The sequence below is a fragment of the Clytia hemisphaerica genome, unplaced genomic scaffold (assembly GCF_902728285.1).
Source record: "Clytia hemisphaerica strain Z4C2 unplaced genomic scaffold, Clytia hemisphaerica genome assembly, whole genome shotgun sequence".
Taxonomy (NCBI): domain Eukaryota; kingdom Metazoa; phylum Cnidaria; class Hydrozoa; order Leptothecata; family Clytiidae; genus Clytia; species Clytia hemisphaerica.
The window spans coordinates 61,773-88,252 of record NW_027104154.1 but is presented as its reverse complement, the minus strand read 5'-3'; the positions used below and the strand labels follow the sequence as shown (position 1 = coordinate 88,252).

General features: G+C 36.9%; 2 protein-coding genes and 1 long non-coding RNA gene across 4 annotated transcripts in view; 1 reads left to right on the top strand and 2 right to left on the bottom strand.

The window, feature by feature from the left end:
• LOC136814083 (thioredoxin-related transmembrane protein 2-like) overlaps positions 1-6,078 on the bottom strand; it is an 11,971-nt gene extending 5,893 nt beyond the window's left edge. The window contains exon 1 of one of the 2 annotated variants that reach the window (XM_067070582.1): positions 5,996-6,078. The gene's annotated coding sequence lies outside the window, so the exon portion shown is untranslated. Of the gene's footprint in view, positions 1-2,718; positions 2,808-5,995 lie in introns of those variants that run through there. The other variant, XM_067070581.1, reaches the window with a different exon arrangement.
• Positions 2,925-26,480, top strand: LOC136814084 (protein MIX23-like). Its single transcript, XM_067070583.1, has 5 exons — positions 2,925-3,022; positions 23,436-23,561; positions 24,892-25,035; positions 25,655-25,714; positions 26,225-26,480. Exons 1-5 carry the CDS (start codon positions 2,972-2,974, stop codon positions 26,270-26,272), a joined length of 429 nt encoding a protein of 142 aa, XP_066926684.1. The 5' UTR covers positions 2,925-2,971; the 3' UTR covers positions 26,273-26,480.
• Positions 12,498-12,895, bottom strand: LOC136814081 (uncharacterized). The gene is made up of 2 exons (XR_010847597.1): positions 12,810-12,895; positions 12,498-12,527 (listed from the first exon to the last, which is right to left on the bottom strand). It is a non-coding gene; the product is annotated as an uncharacterized lncRNA (long non-coding RNA).

Sequence of the window (26,480 nt, the reverse complement as noted above, 5' to 3'; positions counted from 1 at the left end):
CTTCAACTGATTGCAAAGAAAACTTTTTTCAATAAGTGATTCCGACCTTCATATTATTCCAATCTCTAAAGAAGGGTGTTGAAATTAGTAGCCTGGATATCCAAGCTCGAAATTTTAGAAAAAATAAGTTTTACCTCTCAGCCAGACAAAATTCTAAAATTTTAGAGCTTGGTTCACCTAGAAATCAGGTGAACCCCTGTTGACAGATTCTCCTATGGCTGCAAATAAATATATGCACATAATGACATGCATAGTTTCAAGATGGTACCCCAGCAGTGATAAATCAATTTAGAATGGCAGCCTTGACCATAAAATATAGACTGTGTGGTGGAAAGTCTGTTAGACAGAAAGTGCAAAGTGAATTTTGGAGAAACAAAATTATTAAAACAAAACTTCCAACCCAAAACAGCACTACAAAATTGGCAAACAGAAAAGAAGAATTGAAGCAAAATAAAGATATACCTTTAGTTCTATTACACCGTGCAACCATGTCATTAAGAAAATTAAAACAAGATATCTAAGCAAGTATGAAAAGAAAACAACCAGAACATCTAAAAATTCCCATGTTTTGATCTTCCCACTTCTTCCCTACCATTATTGTTATTTTTATTTGGATGCTTGGTCAAACACCCAAGGGAGATAATTAGGCATTATATTGTTATTTGCTTCGAGGAAGAAAAATCAGGAAGATTTGCAAAGCAGCATACACGCCTTGCTGATCGCCCGCGCGATCCATCCAATTACTTAGGCGGAGACTTCAAGTCGGCTCGCATAATTTCTTATACGCGCGCCACCATTCAGATCTCTGATTCGCTTGGACCAAACCAATCAGAATATCCGCATAATCATCCTCAGATCAGAATGCAGACGATCTAGGTAAACCAGACCGTAAACATAAGATATATCAAAATCAAAATCGATAGAGGATCGATACTCAAGATTTTTTTAAGCTTATGATTAGTTATCGATCTATCATCGATCTTTTATCGATCTTATCGACCCTATCAACTCTTTCTAAAAATCGAGCTCTAATATTAATCGATCTTTCTCGCTATCGATTACCTATCGACACCTATCGATTACCTATTGGTTACCTATCGACACCTATCGATGACAAATCGATTAACGATCGATGACGAATCGATTAACGATCGATGACGAATCGATTAACGATCGATGACGAATCGATTAACGATCGATGACGAATCGATTAACAGTTACATCAAAATGCCTCGAAAATGTCAATATGAAAATTGCGTAATCAGAAAACGTATGTCTCGCTCATTATTAAAAGGCCGAGACAAACTTTCAATAATTGGATTGTAACATCGAGTAAGTCTCTTTTGTTAAGTCACCAGGGGGTAAATAAAACAGACCTTAATACATTTATCGTTCGTTTCAACTTGACCATTTGTTTAAAACTCAGCCTCCTAAATATTTGGGGTAGGTAAAATATGTACAAAGAAATTCATACTTTTCCAACCCGGCCAATCTTTAAAAAAGAAGCGAACAATAAAATGTAATTACCCTTTCCAAATAAACCTCTTCGGTGGCGAGCGTAGTCTACTCTGACGTAATTGTAAAATTTATGTAATGGGAGTTTGACATAGTGATGTAATGTTGTTTGGGGAATTATGAAGTTCTCTGGGATTTCAATTGCATTTATTCAGGTTGATTTTTTATGACTTCTAATGGTACTTTTTCTAACGAGTTTTATTACTCTGTTCTCACACTTATGTATTTTTTTTTCGCGTCCTTTTTCGTGATTACTTTTATTTATATTTTTAAAGACAGGTAAGAAGGCATATTGATGTAACTGATTAACGATCGATGACGAATCGATTAACGATCGATGACGAATCGATTAATGATCGATGACGAATCGATTATAAATCGATTAACGATCGATGACGAATCGATTAACGATCGATGACGAATCGATTAACGATCGATGACGAATCGATATACTCGATTGAAATACTAGCTCGATAATGGATCAACGAAGGATCGATACTCAAGACTTTTTAATGGCTGAATCTTCCATCGATCTCCTATCCGGATCGATAAGTAATCCATCGATCACATATCGATCCGTCATCGAGCCGTTCCGATGATCGATCCTATCGAGCGCGGAAGCCTGGACTATACCATTGAACACAGGAGTTTGGAAGCCAAATGAATTGTAATTCCTGACATCTAGTACCATTGTTACGTAAATTTACATATTAAATTCATTCACCCATTGAATTCGTGCCACAAGGCTACAAAAGAGAATTCCCTGAGTAACATCTGAAATCACGCAACAGTTTTTGAGAATGAGACAATTTTATGGGAACGCAACAGTTTTTGGGAACGCGACAGTTTCTGGGAACGCGACAGCTTGAAAGAAATCTCGACAGCTTTCGGAAGAGATCGCACACGTTGACCCTGCCTTGTCCATAACAACAAATAATTTATAAGTAATCATTATTTGTTGTTGTCCTTCATAACAGCATAATACCCATGAACATTCATTTTATTGCTAATGGCCAGGCACTCAGGGCAACTCCTTTTCACAAGCTTCCAGAAAAATTTGACGACAGTTTAGGGATCCTCTTGCAGTTTTATAAAGAAAGAGTTTAGTACAACAATGAGTTTGGTAAAAAATAGCTGATAGACCAAGTAGTAATGAATACTATGTAAAATCTCAAAGCCAGAAATATACTGAAGTAAACAAACCTGTTTATATCTGTCCGGTGCTTGGCCCATGAAAAATTCAAAAAAAATTATAATGCAGGGAAGGTCCATTTGGGAAATCCCCTAACCTAGGCTGTCTAAAAGGTGAGCAGAGGCTAAAAATATTATGGAGATAATTATCTCCTCTAAAAATCTTCATCTTTACCTCCACAATATTGTCCATTGAGAGTTGCGAGGAATACCGTAGTAATTGTAAACAAAAAAGCAGCCGTGCCGGTTAATTTAAAGAAGCAGCATGGCTCAAGCAGTGCCGCCAATCACCTGTGAAAATTTGAGGCATTTTAAGGTGTGTATCTTCACTTTTGATTTTTTTCCAGATTTCCTATTTAAATGATACTTTAGCAGCTTTCAGTCATATTCATTACCTCAAGAAAGCTTTTAGGCATCAGAGGTTTTTGGGGTTTGAACTTGATGAAGGTGAGTGGAGTGTGGTGAGTGTGACAGTCTAAACTTTATAAACTCCTACAACACATCAACATTGACAAGTAATCCCTGAGAGAAGTTTTTATAGAAATCTGCAACAAAAACAAAATTTGGTCTCTTCTCTACTGATTGCTTCCCAGCGCTCCTTGGCTGGCAGCTGAACAGCTTATCAAATTTCCACACATGAAATTACCGCATTTCACACGTCCCTTATTTTTGGCACACGTGGCCTCTCAGTGTCTTGCACGACGGGCGGCTGTAAAATCTCACCCTTCATATTTGTTTCAATCCATGATTTGTGGCTTAGGTTTTTTCTCATCTTCAATTTTTACTGAAGAAAGCCGGGCATTTGATGAGAGTTAGATTGTCAACAAAGTGCCATAAATAAAAGAAATATCATTGAATAAAAGAAGAACCGTCAACTGCTCTAACTTGGGACGATTGGTCGAAACATAGGACTGTTGCATATCTGGTCTGTATTTTCACTATGTAAAATTGAAAGAGAAATCGTATATTTCTTAATACGCCGTTCCTTAGCTCAAATGAATGAATGAATGACTTTGGAGGTTCGGTGAAATGGTGGCCGAATTGCCGTCCCATGTTTTGTCAGATAGTCCCAAGTTAGAGCAGTTGGCGGAACTTTAAAATCTTAAATATTTTCATTTTCAAGAATTGGTGCCAAAAAGTGAAACATGGAAAAATTTTATTTTTTATTGGTTCAATAAAAAATTGGAAAATTTCTATATTTGTTTTTTTGCACAAACCCTTGTAACTATGGGCAAGCACTGTGAGATCGGGTAACTTGCATCAGTGGAGGCTAACATGCATAGCTCTAAAATGAATGACCTGGCTGGTCATTAAAATACAAAGTTATAAAAATAAGAATGGTAGAGTAGAGCTGTGAGCGGAGCTGAATATAGTTTATTTTAATGACCAGCCAGGTCATTTATTTGAGGGCTATGTATGTTAGCCTCCACTGATGCAAGTTACCCACTCTCACAGTATTGGCTTGAAAACGAAAGCAAAATCAGCCTACACTCCAAATCACGTAATCTTGATGATCTTGATATAGGGCCAAATTGAAAAGTCCCGTTTCTGTCACGGAAGGAAAGTGGAAATCAGAGCCTTTTTTGGTCTATTTTTGAAAAATGGTAAAATGAATGAAAAGAGTATTAGTCCTGAATTAAAGCCTTCATAGTACTACTACTTCCAAAGCAAAATAAATTTCATAAAAGTTTTTCCTCGTTGAATAATTGAACTTTGAAGGTTCTGTCACGGAAGGAACGCAGCAAAGACATTAAAAAAGAGAAAAGTATGCTGATTCAGATTCCTGTGAATTTAAAGAGAATTTTAAAACCAAAATACCACCAGAAGAAACTTATGTCTATTTGCTTGTCATTGAAAAAAGAACTGAGTCAAAAAAATTAATTTCAATGGCTACAGGCCTTTGCAACTGAGAAAGGTCAGTGTCACGGAAGGACACCGTCACGGAAGGAAAAAATTCCTATTTTTCAAAATCAGCAATAGCTTAAGAAATGTTGACTGAAACTAGTGGACTGACACATCATATCATGAATCATAGCCATTTTTACTATTCATTTCATTTCAAAACCTTGGAACTGTATTTTTATTGTTCAACCATAATGGTGATAATAATTAGGAAATTTTACAGGAAAGATTATATTTTTAAAGCAAAAAATGTGAAAACGCGACCTTGCAATCGAGTGAGCTACTTCCAAAGGCTCTAATTAGCATATTTTCATGATGCTGAAGCGATTTAGAGGGTTTAGAACCGGCTGGGAACAGTAGTTTTGCCAGAAAACCAACTTTTAGGGCTGCAGAGCCGCCTGGGCTTACGCTGCAGTGCTGTACTGGAGCCTTATTTAAGCTTATTCTGAGCTCCATACAGGGCTGAGCTGGTTCCCAATGGTCCTAAACCTCGTAGGACACTCTCCTGCAATTGATTAGACCCATTGAAGTCCAAGATTTCCAAGTCCAAGATCATAAAAATAACAAGATATTTTTAATCCGTCACGGAAGGACAAGGTGAAAGTGTTACTGAAGGACAATAATTTCAGACTTTGTAAGTGAACATGAAGGAGGTTGCTTTGGAATGTAATTTCATTTTTTGTATTTTGGGGTACCAATAGTTAGAACTTGCAATAATATCAAAAATAGTGTACTTGCACAAAACTGGTGAAAAAACTTTTTGTCTTGAAATTGTCACGGAAGGAATTCGATATTTGAAAAAAGTTTCTGCTTGCAGTACTTTTTTGTTGTTTGACTTATTTCAAAATGAATAAACTTATTAAACTAACTAGGGTATGTACTTGTTTTGAAACAACATTTCATTTTTGATTAATCATTTTATTTTTCAAAAGAAGGTCCATTATATTTTAACACTTGTCCCTCCGTGACAAAACCTCACTAGTTGTGTTTCAATGTAATCACCTGATTACAGTCTAAAAGTGCGACTGTAGGGATTCACGGAGTGGGAATGAATAATTGGAAGCGGTCACAAGTGTTTGTAACATGTGTGATGATAATGTTCAAACTGAAAATTGAAATTGAAAAAATACTAAATATTGATCACAAGGAAAAAGCTTAAGTCTAAAGTAAAACTTAAGTATAAGCCTGTTTGAATGTATAAATTTGAATATTGATTGATGAAATTGATTGAATAGTATTACTTGAAAATAAAGTAAGCTAGTCCTAGCCTAATCTTAATGCCTCATGATGCAAAGCATCAAGAAAGAAAAAAAACAAAATGGCCGACAAAACAAAATGGCCGACAAAACAAAATGGCCGACAAAACAAAATGGCTGAAAAAACTTACCAGCTTGCCTGAAGTGTGAGGCTGGAATAATCCAGGCAGTGGTGTGATAAAAGTTAGTAAACTAAACTCATATTGATGAGAGAAAAGTTATAAGTTATGACTAAGTCTTGTTGAAGTTGGACTTAGAAAAATTTGATGTTCACTCCATGAAATCTCTTGTTGAACTGATGTGAAAATGAAAGTCCTTGCTTAAATAGCAAATTCTAGAAAATGTGTAATTTACAGAATGATAAATTCTAGGTCATAGGTCAAAGTTGATAAATGATAAAAATGTATAAATTACTGACCAAAACCAAAAATTGGAAAAATGCATATTTTGAATAAATTAACATAAATAAACAAATTAGAATCCAAAATGGTGAACACTGAGAACAGGAAAACACTGAAAATGCAGAAAGCATGAGAAAAACTGAAAAACCGAGAAAAATGAGAAACACAGAGAAAACATTTAGGTTGGTGCATCAATGATGGTACATGCGAGGTTAACCAACACTCAAACCACGCATTGAAGATTTTCCCATTGGAACGGATGATTTTATCAGAATCATCTGATATTGACAGAGGTTCGGTTGGACAGCGGTCATTGTTCCTCCCGAGAATGAGTCTGTTCGGAGTGATGAGGTCTGCGAATTCAAAATCACCTTTGTTTTTTATTGCCAAAGGTAGATTGTTTATTGAGTTGGAGATGGATGCTGCAAGGGTTTCCCATTGCATCATGGAGAGTCTTTCAAGGTGGACTGATTTCTCCAATGATTTTCGAATTTCTCTAATCTTTCTTTCGACTCGACCGTGGAAGTTGTGTCCACCAACTGGGCAGGTGCTGAACTCGATAGATGATTTTGCCTCAATCTTAGCCTTGATGTCTTGGAAGTTGAGTTGCATTGACTTACATCCCTTGAGAAGCTGACTCCCTTCATCAACAAGTAATTTCTTTGGGTAGCCAACTTCACATGCCAAACGTGTGAATGCTTGCACAAAGGATGTCGTTGTGTAATCTTCCATCAGCTTGATCTTCACGGCAGTTGTGGTTGCGCAACAGAAAACGATTAACCAGATTTTTACTGTTGTTCGTTTGTGATGATTCGAGTAGGATGAAAATGGTCCAGCTAAGTCGGTTTGGGAGCAATAGAAGACTGGAGCGATGTTGAGACTGTCTAGTGACGTGGGCCCCATAGATACATCAAGTTGTTGTTTCATCAAAAATCGACATTTGGCGCATAAGGATCGAATCTGTTTCACGAGGTATCTTCCTTCAATGATGTATGCTACTTGAAGGATATATCTCCAAGTGGTTTCGACTCCTGTGTGGCTTGCTGTCGGATGATTCCAATGGATGTCGTTTACAATGGCATATGCCAGCGGTGAATGTCGATCGATGATTGGTACATGAAAGTGAAGTGCTCCTAGATCCTTCATGACATTTGTTGCATTGCCAAGAATCGTGATGTTATCTGTTGGAAGAATTCGTCCTGTATAGTACAAGATTCCATCTTTCATTTCCGAGATTTTCTTCACCTTGTTCGTAGGTACAAAGGTGTTGACTTCCAATGTTGCCTTTCTGAACAGGTAATTCGTTGCTTCTTCTAAGTCATCCTCTTGAATCTTTGTTTGAAGATGTTTCGGGCGAAGTGATGAGATCTTGAGATGAGTTTTGATGAATTTTCGAATGATAACCAAGATACGTACAATAGAGGAAAATTTCCTGGCGTTTGGATCAACGAGATAATTTGAAAGCTTGTATCGTTTAGCGACCTCATCTGCTATGATGATTGAAGATGAAAAGAATGACTTCGCTTCTGGCTTGCATTCTTTATAAGCCAATTGACGTTCTTGAGCACTGAGTTGAATCTTGTCCTTTGATAGGGATGGAAACAGTGTAGAAGGTAACTTCATCCAACTGTATCCATTGATCCAGTCTGATTCTTTATTGATGGTGTCGACAGATGAGCATCTGCGAGTTCCGATGTCGGCAATCATGTCTTCTGATTTGACATAGAACCATTGAGATCGGTCAGTGAAGCGTAGAATTTGGATGACTCTGTTTCTTGTCCACTTCATCAGATCAAGGTTTGGGTTGCAGATCCAGTATAGAGCGATTTGAGAGTCGGTGAATTTGATTGACGATTTATGACGGTCACCAAATGCTGACTTGACTGTTTGGCCAGTATGACTGTTGAGAAGGGCTGCCAGGAGCTCTCCTCTTGGTTGGGTTGTTTCCTCTAAGACTTGCGATCTTGCGAAGATGAGTTGGCATGAGTATGTTTCATCTTTGAGTTTGAATCGGACATAAATTGCTGAACATGCCAAATATTCACTGGCGTCGCCAAAGTCAAGAGTTTCGATGTTGAGATTAACAGCCTCTTCTGGTACAATAGCGCGTTTATATTTGATGGTCTTTATCTCTTTCATCATTTCGAAGTGTGATACCCACATGTTGCGGAGGTTGTCCGGTAAGGTATCATCCCATTCAAATTTGTGCTTGACGATTTGATGCATATCCATCTTCATTGTTGCAATGAAAGGTGTGACGATGCCTGAGATGTCGTATAATTCTCCAAGTTTGGATGAGCATTGTCGGCGTGTTAGATTTGTTGGGATGTCAGAGATTGAAGTTGGTTTTCGACCACGATACTTTTTCGCGAAATTCAGATCCTGAACATCAATTGATAGGGTGTCTTCTTTTGGGTACCACTTGAGTCCAGCAACTGATACAGAATGACTGTCCTTGGAAAGCGTTTTGATTGGATCTTGGCAAGAGAATGTGAAACCTTTGAGTGTGAAGCCACCATTGTTTACAACAGTTTCGAGTCGATCTGCAGTGTTGATGACCTTGGGAAGAGTCTGATCACCTGATAAGCAATCATCCACATAAACGTCCTCTGATACGATTCTGTAGATGTCAGGGTGATCATTTTGGAATTGCTTGGCTGTCTCTCGTAAGCATCGTTCTGCCTGGTTGCCTGATGATTTGACACCGTAGATTAAAGTTTTGATAACTTTTTGTTCTGGTGGTTTGGTAGAATCAAGTGTTTTGTTCCAGAGATATCGTTGCAGAACCCAGTGTGATTTGTCTAGCTTGACCGAGTTGTACATCTTTTGCACATCTGTGTGGAATCCGAATCTGTATCCCCTCCACCGAAGGAAGATGTTGAGAAGCTTGTTCATATTGTTTTTCCCCTTAGCGATGATGTCATTTAGGGAAAAACCGCTCTTGGTTGGCATCGAAGCATCAAAAACAACGCGACAAGGTGTTGATACAGAGTTTTCTTTCCAGACTGCTCTCCATGGGATGAAGTTCTGGATATTAGATTGATGAAGAAGGTCTTGGTCTGCTTGAGAAAGGTTTTTTACATAACCAACATACCCTAATGATTGAAGTTTCTCTTCAGATTTGATGATGTCAGCTTTGTCATCAGGGTTTTTCTCCAGACGTTTGAGTTGTTGATTGAAGACTTGAAGAGCGATGCCGCGATTTGGTTGAAGACGATCAGTGCTGGCAATGAGAGGAAGGGTTGCTGTTGAACTTCTCTCCTTGATGTTGACTTTGACAGAGTTGTTGATAATCTCTTGCTCTGCCTCCTCTTTGATGCTACATATGTCGTTGGGTGATTCTTTGCAGGTTGAACAGTCTCTGCATTTGGTACATCGATAAGTGATTGAGCTTCCGGCTTCCTCAACAGAGTTGAAGAGGTGCATTGGATTTGTTGTATCGTCTTGGACATCTCCAAAATGATTGTTGTAGCCTAGAAGACGGACATCTGGATTGACGTGGTATCCAAAGGAGTAGAGTCTGAGTTGATTGGTGACAAAATTGGTTGATTGATTTTGGTGAATGAAATTGAATACCTGATGTGGTCCCCCAATCAAACCAAAGGAACCATCGTTACTTTCGAAGGATGACTCATAGATGGTGAGACCTGATAGCATTTGGAAGATGGGCTTTGGAAAATGACGTAGATATTTGATACCAATGATGAAGTCGACATCACCACCGACCTTCTCTGGAACCGTTGGAAGTGTTGATGCATTGCCTCCATTCGTAATGAAAGCTGTCTTGATGTCGTTGAAAACTTCCCCATTGAGTGGATACATAGGGAATGTATTTGTGACTCGATCGAGACAAGGTCCAGTCATCAGTGCATTACCCCCAATTCGTAGAGGTAAGTTGACTTCATAGATACCATGATTGGTTGGACTTGAGATACCAGCGATTCCTTTCATATGGATTGTACCATCGTAGACTTGTTTTGCTCTTGATGGACCAAGACGTTGCACGGATTGATAACGACTGATAAAATCACTACAACCGTTATCGTAGAAAATGGTGAAGTTGGAATTTTCAATCCTGATTGGTTGAAGGATGAAAATTGCGTCATGTTGATCGTCAGTTGGTGAAGGTTTGATGAGTTGAGATTTGAAGATCGAATGGAAGATGCTGATGTTCTTTGAATACGTAGGAAGTGGTTGTTTCAGGATGCATCTTGCTTTGTAGTGTTCAAGCACGTCTTTGTTGTGTTGATCATTTTTGTGCTCGTCGCACACGAGAACATGCTTCGTTCTTGGGAATCTGTTGTGTGACGAGTTTTTGCAAGCGAACTGATGTTGACACTTCCCATCTCGATGTTTTCCTTGGTTGACGTTTGCGCCAGGGTAGAGACATTGGAAGCAAAAACCATTTGTAAGAAGAAATTGAAAACGATCAGCAGGTGACATGTCCACAAACTTCTTGCATGCAAAGTATTGGACAAGTTTGGTCCCATTTGGACCATTGGTTTGCACGTGATCAGTAGCACCACACACAAAACATTCAGTGATTGATTGACCATTTGCTTGACCACCTGATTGACCATTTGATTGATAACCAGGGTGACCATTTGATTGTTGACCTGATTGGCCAGTTGATTGACCACCAGATTGTCCATTTGATTGTTGACCAGATTGGCCATTGGATTGACCACCAGTGTTTGAGTGATTCCCAAAGGATGATGGTTGTTTCTTGGAAGGTTGTTTTGGAGCTTGGTTGGACGCAATCTGTATGGCAGCCTTTTGCTGATGCACCGCCATTTCAGTTTCAAGGAAATCAATCATTTGCTTCCATTTTCTCTTCCCAGTTTCTGGAGATTGGCACGAAAGTTGCAGCCATCTCATCATTCTGCTATCTCCTAGATTGCTGACGATCTGAGAAAATGCGTTACTATAAAAAAGTTCATTTTCAATATTGTGTTTTGCAGCAAGTTGCATGAGATCTCTCATTGTATTAGTTATTTTACTCAGAGAGTCTATGATTTTAATTGAATCTTTCAGTAACTTTGGATTCTTTGTCAATTCCATGAGTTCATAGAGTTTGTGTTGTAAAAGTACCTCCTTATCACCGAAGATTTGTTTCAGGCGATCCCATATGTCTTTGATGTTGTCAAGACTTTTAACAATAGCCAAGGCTTGTTTATCGAGGTAATTGTTCTTGAGAAACTCTGGCTGAAGCGACTTGGGTACAGAATCGGAGTGAAGTTTATCAAACTCATCAATAAAAGTATAAATGTCAATTTTTGAATCATACCCGGTGAATTGTGGCAGTTTGATGTTAAGTCGGCTCTTCTTGAACGATTCAAGCTTGTCGAATTCTCTAAGTTTGACTTCATCATTAATCTTTACGTGGTATGCTGCTCTCGATTTGATGAGTGCTTCATACTTTGTCTTCAAACTGTTGTATTTCTCCATATCTGGACGAAGGCCGAGTAGTTCACGAAGTTTTGATGGTATTTCCTTCAGCTCTTTGGATTGCTCCTCAATGTGTGATTTACGCTGCTTGAGTTCTTCATTACTGAGGAGGGTTGCAATACAAGTGCAGCTTGCGTTGAGGTAAGTGATTGTGCGATCAATTTCGTCAATTAAAAGACACGCTTGGTTGGTTGAGATCTGAGTGGCAGCATTGACCTCTGCCGAATGATGAGCCTCAGTGAGAATGTTCAATTGTTGCAAATACACTACCACTTGATGTGTGATGTCTGTGTAGAACGGTTGATAATTTGTTTGGTATTCCTTGGGATCCATCAATGCAGCAATGGTTTTGTGGATGGACCGATATTGAAGGCGTAGCTCTTTGATTTTTTCGGTGCTTGAGTTGATCAGCCGTAATGAGTTCTTTACAATATCTGTTGAGTTTTCTTGGATAGCATCGGTGATCTCATCTCGAAAAGTAGACTCTTCAATGAGAAGCTTCTTTAATTCAGTCTCCACCATGATGCCATCAGCTCTGGGTTTGATCGCTTCTTCTTCCATTGGCGGATGATAAGCTTCTTCGGCTAGCGGATGGGTAACTTCCGGAGATGTTGGGTTTATGACTTTCTTGCCGGTAGTACCATAGATATCGTATCTGATATTGGCTTTTGATCTTCTGGGTCGATCTGACATGAAACGTTGATCGGTTGACAAACAACTTCAACGCTGTTTGAATGTAGGGATTCACGGAGTGGGAATGAATAATTGGAAGCGGTCACAAGTGTTTGTAACATGTGTGATGATAATGTTCAAACTGAAAATTGAAATTGAAAAAATACTAAATATTGATCACAAGGAAAAAGCTTAAGTCTAAAGTAAAACTTAAGTATAAGCCTGTTTGAATGTATAAATTTGAATATTGATTGATGAAATTGATTGAATAGTATTACTTGAAAATAAAGTAAGCTAGTCCTAGCCTAATCTTAATGCCTCATGATGCAAAGCATCAAGAAAGAAAAAAAACAAAATGGCCGACAAAACAAAATGGCCGACAAAACAAAATGGCCGACAAAACAAAATGGCTGAAAAAACTTACCAGCTTGCCTGAAGTGTGAGGCTGGAATAATCCAGGCAGTGGTGTGATAAAAGTTAGTAAACTAAACTCATATTGATGAGAGAAAAGTTTATAAGTTATGACTAAGTCTTGTTTGAAGTTGGACTTAGAAAAATTTGATGTTCACTCCATGAAATCTCTTGTTGAACTGATGTGAAAATGAAAGTCCTTGCTTAAATAGCAAATTCTAGAAAATGTGTAATTTACAGAATGATAAATTCTAGGTCATAGGTCAAAGTTGATAAATGATAAAAATGTATAAATTACTGACCAAAACCAAAAATTGGAAAAATGCATATTTTGAATAAATTAACATAAATAAACAAATTAGAATCCAAAATGGTGAACACTGAGAACAGGAAAACACTGAAAATGCAGAAAGCATGAGAAAAACTGAAAAACCGAGAAAAATGAGAAACACAGAGAAAACCTGAACAAAATGTGAGGGAATGCCAAAAATGATGAGAAAAACACTGAACTGAAAAGGCTTAGCCGTTACAGCGACTCGGTTGATTTAAAAGCTGAAATTGGAAAATTTAAGGGTTATTTAAAAAAAATCACAGTTACTTATTTTGTTTGTAAGATTTTTTTTTTTTTCCACCTAAACTAGAGCTTTTTTCCACACTTCAACATCGATTCCTGATGGATGAGGACGCATCAGCTGACACTTCCATAGAAGACCATCCCAGTCAAAATTTCGACGATCTCCGATGCTCCGAAGCGAAATGTTACGGTTTCGAAGAAAACGTCTTAGTATGTATGGCATGTGAACGTTTCGTACATTATAAATGCTCCACCTACCATACCAAATTCAGGCTTTTTTGAACGCGAAAGCAAAAAGAAATGGACGATGGACCTTCTGCTGCATCAACTGTGTTGAAGTACCGAAAGATCTCCCTGCTCTTTGTGGTGCAGTTGAGGACGACGACTTTACCAAACTAAAAAATGATATCTCAGAGCGTGATCGTGCTATCGAAGTATATGACGATAATGAGAGGAAGTTAATCAAGTCAGTCCAGACACTAAAGTCCCGTAATGCAAAACTCAAAGACAAGTCAATCGAGAGATGTACTGTCGAAGAAATGAACGATAAAATCCATGAGAAAATCACCGAACTTGGTGCAACCATGAAGGCGTCAATTATTGATGAAATCAAAGCGACACTCTTGAGTGTTGAAAACCAGATGGCTGAGGTAAAGCAGTCGTATGCTGATGTGGTGAAAGACCCTTCACAGGATGAGCCCAATACTTCGATCAAAGAGGTGATTAAAGAAGCTCTGCGGGAAGAAGAAGCCGAAGAAACGAACAAACAGAAGCGTGCTTCAAACATCATTGTTCATGGAGTACCAGAACAAGATGCCAACACGGACAGGAGCTGGGTTGAGGATCTCATTAAAACAACCCATTCAAACGTTACCATTAAGCGTATTGCCCGTTTGGGTAAGACCTCGAACGATAAGAAGCGTCCCATTCTGATCTGCCTCTTGAACGAAGACGAGAAATTCAATCTTCTTGGAAATTTACCAGCTCTGAAAGGGAATGAAAAGTTTTCTGGAGTGAGCGTTACTGAAGATCTTACACCTGAAATGCGTAAGAAATTGCGCCTACTGTCTATTGAAGCTAAAGAACTCAATGAAACCGAAAAACCAGCAACAGAAATATATCGCGTCCGGGGTGATTCAAAAAACGGCTTCACTGTCAAGAAGGTACCACTCAGAAAACCGTCAACCAACCAGTCACCCCAACCAGTCACCAACAATGAAGAATGTCTCCTTCTCGAACAACCTAACGGAGACAAATATCATCGACCAACAGGAGCCAACTTTGCTCAAAAAGAAAAATTAATCAAAGATATGAAAGTTCTGTATACAAATCCCGATCAGTTGACTTCATTTAAAATTAAGGAATTACAGTCCATGGCCCATGAGGAAAAGCCCCACATCGTCGCTATCTGCGAAGCGAAGACAAAAGTAGGTACGTTGAGGGAATTACATGAATACGAATTCGATGATTATAAAATTGCTAGTCAAGTTAACTTAGACACAGATCAAGGGCGTGGCGTTGTCATACTTGTTCACACCTCGATAAAACATTTAGTAGCCGATGTCAAACCTCCAATCACTTTCAACGAAGTATGCATGATTGAAGTACAATTATCTGGAAAAGATTTACTTGTTTTCGCGTGTATCTACCGAAGTCCAAGCAGTTCTACATCATCAAACGAAAATAACAGCAACCTGAATTGTCTGATCAAATCTATTGCACTGAACAACAAGTATTCCCACAAATGTTTGCTAGGAGACTTCAACTTCCCAACGATAAATTGGGAAAATTGGACAACCCCACACATAGAAGATAGTAAAGAAGAAAAGTTTCTAGATGCTTTGAGAGATGCATATCTTCATCAACACGTTGACGAGCCAACTCGATGTCGTGGAACAGATGACCCATCTCTAATCGACCTGATATTGACAGGGGAAGAAAATCAAATAGTGAATCTAGATTACTTAAGTCCACTTGGTAAAAGTGATCATAGCTCGTTAGCGTTCAAATTTGCTTGTTACGCTCACCCCAAAAGTGTACAGACAAGATATATCTTTGCGTCGGCCAATTTCCAATCGATGAATAACGATCTTAGCTTAAGAGACTGGAAACAAAGTTTCAAGAAAGCATCCGTGGAAACATCAGTGGATGATCTTTGGAAAACTTTCAAAGAAGCTATACTCGACCTCAGAAATAGGTTTGTACCACTGAAAGAAGTAGGTAACAGCTTTTGGAAGAATAAATGCAAAATCCCTATCAAAAAGGACCTGCGAGATGAAATCAAGAGAAAGAAGCTGCTGAATAGAAGGTGGTTAAGATCTTCACCTCTCTACCGAGATCATCACCGCGCCAACTATGTACTCGCAAGGAATAGAGTAAATCGAATGCTGGTGAAGGCACATCGGGCATATGAGAAGAGTATCTGTGACAAATCCAAAGAGAAACCCAAGATCTTTTGGTCTCACGTAAGAAGTAAACTCAAATCAACAAGTGGAGTTTCGCCACTTCTTCAGAACCCTGACGATAAATCGTCTCTTAAACATGACGACCACGAGAAGGCAAACATCTTGCAAAAGCAGTTTTGTAGTGTCTTTACTGATGAGCCAGAGGGTGGATTACCAGACTTCCCTGCACGAACAGATAAGAAGATTAGTGATTTATTCGTCACCGAGGAGATGATGAAGAAACAGATAAAACTGATTGACACCAACAAATCCTTTGGTCCAGATGAAATTCATCCCAAAATGTTGGTAGAATTGGTCGACCACGTAGCCGAGCCTTTGGCGATCATAATGAATAAAACCTTGTCGTGTGGAATCATACCGAAAGAATGGAAGATGGCTTACGTTTCGCCAATTTACAAGAACAAGGGTGCTCAAAATCTAGCAATAAACTATAGACCAGTCAGCCTGACATCAGTTGTTTGTAAATTGATGGAATCATTTCTAAGGAGGCATATCATGAATCATCTACAAGATCAAAAACTATTGTCAAATAAACAATACGGCTTCATCAGTCACCGATCAACAGTTACTCAACTCCTGAACTACTTGGATAAGTGCTGCGAAAGCATTGCTAATGGTAAAGTAGTTGATACGATATATTTCGATTTTGCTAAAGCCTTCGATACTGTTCCCTACCGTCGCTTGCTGAAGAAACTTGAAGGATATGGAATATCAAGTAACTGTCTACGATGGATAGAGTCTTTCTTGACAGACAGGAAGCAACTCGTAAAGGTCGATCAAGCTCGATCAAGTACAAACTCCGTTGTAAGTGGTATTCCTCAAGGAAGTGTCCTTGGACCACTTCTCTTTGTTATCTATATCAATGACCTCCCGGACAACGTCATCTCATCTATTTTCCTATTTGCCGATGATACGAAGATAGAGATCAACTCAATCGAGGATTCTTTGACAATCCAACAGGACATCAATGAACTGGAAAATTGGTCGAGAAAATGGCTTTTAAAATTCCATCCAGATAAATGCCATGTACTAACTCTCGGGAAATTCGAGAACATCATCCATGCACACCCATACTCGTTAGATGGAAACCAACTTGAACACGTTTCCCTTGAAAAGGATCTAGGTGTGCTGATCGACTCCGATATTACCTTTGAAGAGCACATATCGAAACAGGTCAAGAAAGCAAACTCAATTCTCGGTGTGATCAGAAGAGGCTTCGAGGAATTATGTCCCAGGACACTTTACACACTGTATACCACCTTTGTTCGACCTCATTTGGAATATGCTCAATCTGTATGGTCACCTAGATTGCGTAAGCACGTCAACCTACTTGAAGGGGTTCAAAGGCGTGCAACAAGAATGGTACGTCGTCTACGAAATTTAACATACGAGCAGCGCCTGCGAAAACTGGACTTACCATCTCTTGAATTTAGGAGACAATTTGGCGACATGGTTCAAATATACAAACACCTTCACTTCTATGACAAAAATACCATCGTCAAAAAGTTTTCTCGCCGAACTCGTCCCCATCGTAAACATGATTACGAATTGATCCCTAATTTCTCAGATGATGGATTAAGGGGTGTGCAAACAAAATCATTTTATTATAGATGCATATCGGCGTGGAACCAGCTCCCAATGTTGTTAATGCTAAGTCAATCAAAGCATTTAAAGAAGAACTGACTCAGGCATGGATAAAGCACCCGTTACGTTACGATTCAAGATCACTTTTGTAATCATTATGTAGATAGACCGGTTTAGAGGCCCTAGTGTGCCTGGACTGTAAATTCTTTAATAAATAAATAAATAAATAAATAAATTTTTGATTTTGTGTTTTGGTTGACCACTTTTCAATTTGGCCCTATAGGAGTTTTGGTCTACACTGAATGAACCCTAGACTGCACACATGCCCTCTGATATATTTTGTGCGCGCAAATTGACAGAAAATATTTACGAGCTTTTTGTTAATTTCAAATGATTGCTTTCCGAGAAATGTTAGTGTGATACACAGTTCTTTCTTTGTTGAATTTTCTTTGATTGATTCTCATCACTTTATCAAAAAATTTTTTGATGCAACGATCAATGTAGAAAATGGTTTGAAGTTTTGGAATTTCATCACTTAGTGTTAGAGCACTAATAGTTATAGTTATAGTTAGAGCAAATAGTAAAAGTACGATAAAGGATTGCTGCAGTCAAACCTTTTTTAATAGGTGATTGGTAAAAAATTTTCAAAATTCAAGTAAACGTCACTTTTTGGACCTACCTGGAGGTCCTATAAATTAACCTGTGTTCGTCCGTCCGTCCGTCCGTCCGTCTGTTACCAACTTTTCTCGGGATTGAATCATAGTAATCTCTTGATTTTTGGTACAAAGGTGCAAAATGGTGGTGGGCAAAATATGACGGAGCCCTATTTTCGAAAAAAAAAAATTTTGGGCAAATTTGGGCCAAAAAGCGGCTAAAAAACAGGTTTTTTGGACTTTGTGAAAAATTGGATCATTAATTTTTTCTGAATTTTTGCTTGAAAGTAGGGTACCATTATAGGTAAAAGATGGCTCAAGCAGATTTTTGCAAAAAAATTTTGTTGGCCTAAAAAACGCATGTTTATCTATAAGAATCACTTGTAATAAGCATATACATCAATGTTCTTAGTCAAATTACTCATTTTTTTATGAGAAATATGTTTTTTTTTGCTCATGAGGGCTTACCTTTGAAGAATATGTATGTTTAGACAGGAAATTTGGGTTGCTTGGCGTGTTTTTATAAAAAAACTGGTCAAATTCAATATTTTTTTATAAGCACATTGTCAATTACTTTGATATTAGCTTTTCTCGAGATTAGCTCTTTCATTCTTTATGATTTTTTGCACAAACATGCATAACTATAAACCCTCGAATGTAACGGAGCCCGATTTTTGAAGAAAAAAATCTTTTGGGCAAATTTGGGCCAAAAAGCGGCTAAAAAACAGGTTTTTTGGACTTTGTGAAAAATTGGATCATTAATTTTTTCTAAATTTTTGCTTGAAAGTAGGGGACCATTATAGGTAAAAGATGGCTCAAGCAGATTTTTGCAAAAAACTTTTGTTGGCTCAAAAAACGCATGTTTATCTATAAGAATCACTATTAAATAGGCATACATCAATGTTCTTAGTCAAATTACTCAATTTTTTTATGGGATAGATGTTTTTTTTGCTCATGAGGGCTTACTTTCGAAAAATATGTGTGTTTAGACATGAAATTTTGGTTTCTTGGCGTGTTTTCATTAAAAAACTGGCCAAATTCGATATTTTTTTATAAGCACATTATCAATTACTTAGGTATTAGTTTTTCTCGAGATTTGCTCTTTCATTCTTTATGATTTATTGCACAAACATGCATAACTTAACCCTCGAATGTGACGGAGCTCGATTTTTGGAAAAATAATTTTGGGGTAAATTTCAGCTAAAAACCAGCCAAAAATATTGGATCATTGTTTTTTTCTGATTTTTTGCATGAAAGTAGGTAAAAGATGGCTCAAGCAGAATTTTGTAAAAAAAGAATTTTTCAGCTCAAAAAACGCGCATCTTTATCTATAAGAATCACTATTGATAAGCATACATCAATGTTCTTAGCCAAGTTACTCAATTTTTTGATGAGTTAGATGTTTGTTTTTGCTCACAAAGTCTTGAATATGAAAGAATATTTTTTGTTTTGGTTTCTAAACGTTTTTTTTATAAGAAACAAACGACTAATTTTAATAGATCGTTGCTATTTGTGTTCTGAATGATTGTTTTTAATGGTCACGTCACGTAGATATCAATTATAAATGTGTTAAATGCATAACCAGGTAGGTCCATAAAAGTATCACTTGTTTTGTAAAACGCTGAAGTATTGAATTTCCCTAGTAATTTTAATATCAAGAAAGGAAAGGGTGTTCTTTTCTTCCTCCTCATATGTAAATTTGATGATCATTGAATTTTAATTTAATATTTGAATGGCTAGAGGTCAATATAATCATTAGATTTCTAAAGCTTTAAAAAAATTGAAACAGGTTACCCCCAAAATGTGGGTTATCCAGGGTTATCCATTCTAACAGGCTATCTCACTCAATCCAATACTCAAATATTAAATTTCTTGTGTGACATCATCGTGCCCATTTTCTGATCCAACGAGGGGTCAAGCAGGGTGTCTTCCGGACCTCGAAAACCTTGAAAACCTTGAAATTGGACTAAGCAACCTTGAAAACCTTGAAAGTGAATTTAATTTGAAAGAATTCCTTGAAAACCTTGAAAATACATGATTCTGACAGTATAGTTGTCTCGTTTTAGCTTGGGTCCTTACTGAAGTTTCAGTCTATGCTAAAGCTCTATATAAAAGTTTCCTTTTAGATTTTTTTCAGACCAAACACTGGTTGTAACCTCTCCTGCACCTTGTCAACACAGTCATATCCTACTATTTAAGTCAAATTTAATTCTGAAAAACCTTGAAGATAACCAATAAATGGTCCAAAAAACCTTAAAAAACACTAAAATTTTGCCAAAAAACCCCTTGAAAACCTTGAAAGTGGTGACAAAAATTCCGTAGACACCCTGTCAAGGTCCACTTCACTCCTTTTCAGACAAGAGATATCACATTTTGAAGTTTCTTCGGGAATTCAGTGACGTCATGGTCTCTTTATCTTTAGATTTTAGTAGACAAAATTAATTAATAACAACCCCCATTATAGACGAAAGTTTTTCAGGCCACTTGGTGATTTTGAACTTGATAATCCCAAACATAACCCAAACTGGCCTCTCGCATGTTCAGGGCATGTCAGACCAGGTTTTCAGAGGCAAAAAAACAAATTTTTGTGGCACTAACTTGGCTAGAATATCAATGTTTGGGCCAAAAGAATGTTTTTGCGCGCGCAGCGCGAATCTCCTTTGGTAAAATGTGCTCACGATCTACTAAATTGGTCCCTATATATGGCTAAATACTTTTGATAATTAAGTGTTTCTTGCATATGTCATGTACCAATTCTCTTGTTTCCTCAGGTTTCTCTACTTTTGATGCTAAGTCTTCACATTATTTCTTCAGGGAAATATTCCTAAAAAATTGGAAATCAATAAAACCTCAAAATTCTATTAAATATCAAACAAGAATCGCAAAATTGCGACTAAATATTTCCTTAAAAATGAAGGTCATTATTGACATATATAAAAAAGCACACATAATAAAGTATACATATATATTTGTCCAGAAAGAACTGGCATGTTGTTTGCTTTGATTTGGTGTTTAAAAATATGTGCTTATCAGTCCTAAAAAAAATACAAATTTGAATATAATGAGGGCAATAAGTCTGGTTAAATGTTACTTTATTCACAAGATTTAAGGATTACTGAAGAACAACACATCATCCCTGCCTGACACATCATCACACCCGGTTCTACAATATATGTAGTTCTGTCAATTGGTTGAAATCTACAATATATGTAGTTTCTGATAGCACAGAATCTACACATTTTGTAGATTCTAGAATTTACAGAACTACGTATTTTGTAGAATCGGGTTGTGATACTGGCCTGTGAAGAAATACTACTGCAGATGAACTAAACTCAAAAACTAAAACTTTACAATAAATTTACATTACGACAAAGTAAAAATCTATCTTTAATAGCAACAAAGAAAAAATGTGGCTCAAAGTTTTAAAGCATTTAAATAGCTTGTAAACAGTAGACCTTTTTTTAAAGAGGCAGCCATATTGAATAATTATGTACTCCAGCATAAAAACAATGATACAGCCATGCATAATTACTGTATCATGCATATTTTAATAATTATGCATTGCTGTATCATTGTTTTTATGCTGGAGGATATAATTATTCAACATGGCTGCCTCTTTAAAAAAAAGGTCTATTTAGCAAGATTTGAAAACAGACACTGCATTGGTTTACAAGACTAGACTAGAGAAAGATGTCAACCATCCACACAGTTCATGAAAAAAATAAAGTATTTATCAAAAAAAAGGTTCTCTATTTTTTGGTAATCAATACACCGTTTAACAGGTGTTGGTTGCGCACGTGTATGAACAATTTTCTATTGTTTTGATTTTGGCAACCACAAGAAACTTCACTCTCCCCCGTAAAAAATGGTAGGTATAAACATCCAGTTCTCATAAGAAAACCCAGCAGAGAAATGGTAGGTAAAGAACTCCTTTTAATCATAACTTCTTTTCCTCTTGATGAATTTTTGTGAAATTTTCAGGAGAGATACATAAAATTGTCATTAATATCATGTTGAAACATCTAAAACATTCTCTTTAAAGGAAGGAAAAAAATGGCAATTTTTACATTTCTCTAACCCTTCCAGCCACAGTACTAAAGTGAGTATTTTTACCTACCGCCTGTACGGTGGAGATGGCGCGACTGTTAAACGGTGTATTCTAACAAACAACAATCAATATACCGTAACAGGATCCCACGGTGTAAACATTATCAACCAACAAAACCCACACCACCAAAATTGTAAAAATAAGTCAATATAATTTCTATCAACAATTTCTCGTAAAATTTTTTTTTTTCCAACATTCTGACTGTCTGATACCAATCATGGCTGGAGTCATCATGTGTTAGAGTGACTGTGTATAACAACAAAAGTTTATTGAAAATCATCCCACAGTCATGGTGAAGCTAAAGATTTATCAACCAAACAAAACTGACGCCAAGTTTAAATCTGTCGCTTAAAAATTTCCATGAAAGTACAATCGAAACTTATCTCATAAAATGCTTTTTTCAACATTCTGGAGGTGTTCAAAGTTAGAGGTATCATATGTAGAGCCAATCAATACATGAAAAGTCATTTGCTATCCCATTTGCCATGAGATATACAAGTCAAGAAATCAAACAAAACCAACAAAACATGTCCAACAAACTGACAAATCATGTCTCTTCACTTTCATGTCACATCGTGTTTATATGGGGTATTCAGAAAGTCAATCCACAAGAACAGCCATCTTTCTTTATTATGGAATGTTCCAAAACTATTGGTAGGTTGTTTGGAAGTAAAGAAACCCACACAGTTTGATTTATTTTAAAGATTTTTAACTTGGTGAAAACAAACTGCATCTTTCTAGCAAAAACTCATGTTTCAACCTGCTACATAACAGTTGCCAGTCGGGTCTGCTACTAACATGTAATAGTTCTACTATAACCGGGCTTGAGAATCTGTAAGGAACTTGTAACATATATTATATATATAGTTTATCAGTCGACTCGAATCATGATACATTACTTATACTTTTTTCGCTGTGAAATTAAAAACGGGCGTCAGTCAGGGCGTACGGAAGGCGTTTTGACACGGGAAATTAAGGAGAAAGCCCGTTTTAATAAATATTTCCCTTTTGGAAAACGGGAAATATTTAATTACCTTTTTAAATTCCAAGAGCAACCGTCTTTAGTGTATTTATTTCACTTTTAAGGCAATTTTATATGAAAATTCTCATTTTTATCCAACGATTCGCGAAAGTTTCTGCTCCCAAAAGTTAGTACGCCTAAACTAGCTTGTGAAAATTTAAAGTGAATATTGACTCAATATTAACTTATTATTTACTCCTCGATAATTTATACTGTCGTTTCTCATTTTTTCAGGAAACACTCAAGACATTGAGGCTTCTTGACGATAAAATTATCTACAAGTTGAATAAAAGCGTTCCAACTGAATCGTTCAAACATGAAATTGATGCTGAATCAAAATGTGGAAATCTTTACTCTGAAGTAAATTTCTTATTCTTCCTGTTCTACAGGTTCAATCATTCGATAAATTCCAGTGAAAATATGTGATGAGTTTTATGCACAGATGTTTAAAATCGAATTTTTGTTGTTTGATTGGTCGTGCTTCTCAATTTTTTTGGGGGGGAAATGTGCTGACGCATCCTTCATGATACAGTTTGGTAACATTATTTGTGCCCCCGGGGCCAGGTACTAGGGTTGGCGGATGAATGAGTATGTGCGGAAGGGACCTCCTAAAATCGTCCCTTAGAGAGACCATGGAGGTAATAAAGATAGATGGAGAGTCAATGCCTTTTGTTCTATTCTGATTTTTCATCGGAAGCAAACAGCTGTTTGATTGCTTTGGGAATAAGATGATTAATTTTGGGTATACTCGTGGGAATATTTAAGATGAATGAAAAGACATTACATTTTTAACAAGTATATTGAAATATAATAGCCTTGTCATGAAAAATTGAAAAAAACTTCACATAATAAGCACAATACTCCAAACTTCTAGGGGAAGCTGCCCACAAAGCCATCGATAGATTCAAAAAAGAATTACGTGTTACGATTAGGAACCTTGTATCGATCATTTTGTCAGAGTATGAAAACCGCTGCCCACTTAGGCGTGAAGATTTTAAGATAAGAAACTTTCAATAATAATGTGATGCAACTCTCAATGTTAACAAAATGCCAGCCCAAAAATGTGTCCTTATGAAATTAATATACTCTTTTAGTCTTACATCAGTTGAAACTATTTCGAATCGCATTTTAACAAGGATTTTCGGCAAAATTAAGTTTTTCAAAATCAACCAAACAGTCTCTTTCTGTTCTTATAAAGTTATAAATTGATGTTTTTTGCTTCCAATGATGGTACATCAAAGAAAAGCCGCTTTGAATAGATTTATAAAAGATTTCAACGACCATTTAGATCATTACCGAGACGTTTTCTCTCCATCTATATCTTTATTACCTCCATGGAGAGACCAAATTTTTAGTGAAAAAGTGCTCCTTAGAGAGACTTTTTCGCAAAATTTTGTTCAATTTTTTGAACATGTCTAAACCTTAGAGAGGCTTTTTAACAATTTTTTCTCTCAAAATCAAAAAATTTCCTAAAATTTGTAAATTTTCCAACCCTTAAAGGGACTACTTTGAAATTTTTAAGGTAAAAAGCAATTCGACCCTTATCGTCCGCACATACCCAGTACCCTTTTCTGCCAAAGCACCCGCTCCCCCGATTTGTGCTTGTATTTTCTTTCAAAAATCAAGAGTCCTAGAAACTTATGTTGACCATTCTTCGTTATACATCCGTCTTTTTTGTTTTTTGTTTAAGCTTCTAAGTTATTACAAGGCACGGGAAGAAGGTATCAACTCATGCATCAACCAGAAAACTGACAGAATCGAAAAGTTGAGAGAACAAATTGAGACAAACGAAGATGCAACTTTGATGAGAGAATTAAGAAATGAGCAGAGCAAAGTAAGTAGAGATTTTTCATTTTATATAATTCAGGTAGGGGCTGTTTATATGGGAGGGAGGCTGGTCCGGCTAGTTGAGGAGGGACGGATTTTCGAACTTACGTCGCAGCTTTTGACCAATCAAATGGCTAAAAATAGTAACGCTCAAAAATTTATCCAGTCTCCCGCCTCCATATGAACAGCCCCTAAAGCTAATAGCAAGAGGAAAGGGAGATATGCAAGGCACAATTTTTTTTATTAACTACCAGGCTGATGGAGGGCTCTAATTAGCCAATTTTTCACTATCTTGTAAACTATAAACTTTTTAATTAATCTAACCATGGCAAACGATAGTCCTTTTGACCCAAAGCATAAATCTGGTATAACAGTAGAGGTGATCAAAGCAAATTTTTCAGAAAATGAGCTAGAATGCTAAGTAGCCCAAACCCTTACCCAAAAATTGGAGTCGCTTATAATAAAAATGTGTAGGTGGAAAAAAACCGGGTGGGATAAGAATCAGGATCATTTTTTAATCAAATTCATTAGAAACCTCTTCCTCTTCGCTTGATAAGAAGATGGAAAGATTTTATAAAAGTAAAATCAACGAATTTACGGCGAAATATTTTTGTTTTTTGTTTTAGTTGAGGGTGATGAAATCAGAGTTGCTGGTAGAGGATGTCGTAAAAGCAAGATCATTGAAGGTAAGCTTAGATTAGGTTAGATCCATAACTAGTCTAAGTAGTCGAGTAGTTCCTCTGTTCTGGAAAGAGGGTTCTATTTGACTGGTTTCTATTTGTTTCTCGGACGAACATCGCGGTCTCAGGCAAAAATCATAGGGTCTAAATTTAATGAAAATTTTAGCTTGAGAAAAGAGACATGTTGTTTATTTTAGGAAGCTCTCAAAATTAAAAGTTAAGATTAGAGATATATTGCGAGTATAGGTGAGTTTGTTGCAAAATTCGCTAGAATTATGTCATTGCCATTATGTCCCTTGAAAGATTAAATGATTTTTTATGAATAGAAAGTAGTTTTATTAAAATCCACTGGGAATTAATCACCATGGAAATATTTTCAAAACGAGGCAAGTGATGTTCATAACGTAATTTATGAAAAGGTCTATTTAGTTCTCCCCCCCCCAAAAAAAAGATTGCTTCTTCACCAAAATTATTTCTCAACAGAACTGACCTGTTTCTCATTCATTCTTCCCATAGATATTTAACGAACGATGTTGGAAAGCTTATACACCACCTCAAAGTTAGTGAACGAAGAAACCGACTATTTTTTATACTGTAAATGGATTTTTGTCTTTTCATTTTGTACAACAGATTTTTTGTTACCACTAGTATGAAAAAGGAAATGTATTTTTGAGCATGACAAGATTTGAGATAGATATCTTTTCTTAGAGTAGAACTTTTTTAGATTTATACAATAATGAATAGAATATATTTTATCAAAATTACTCACTAA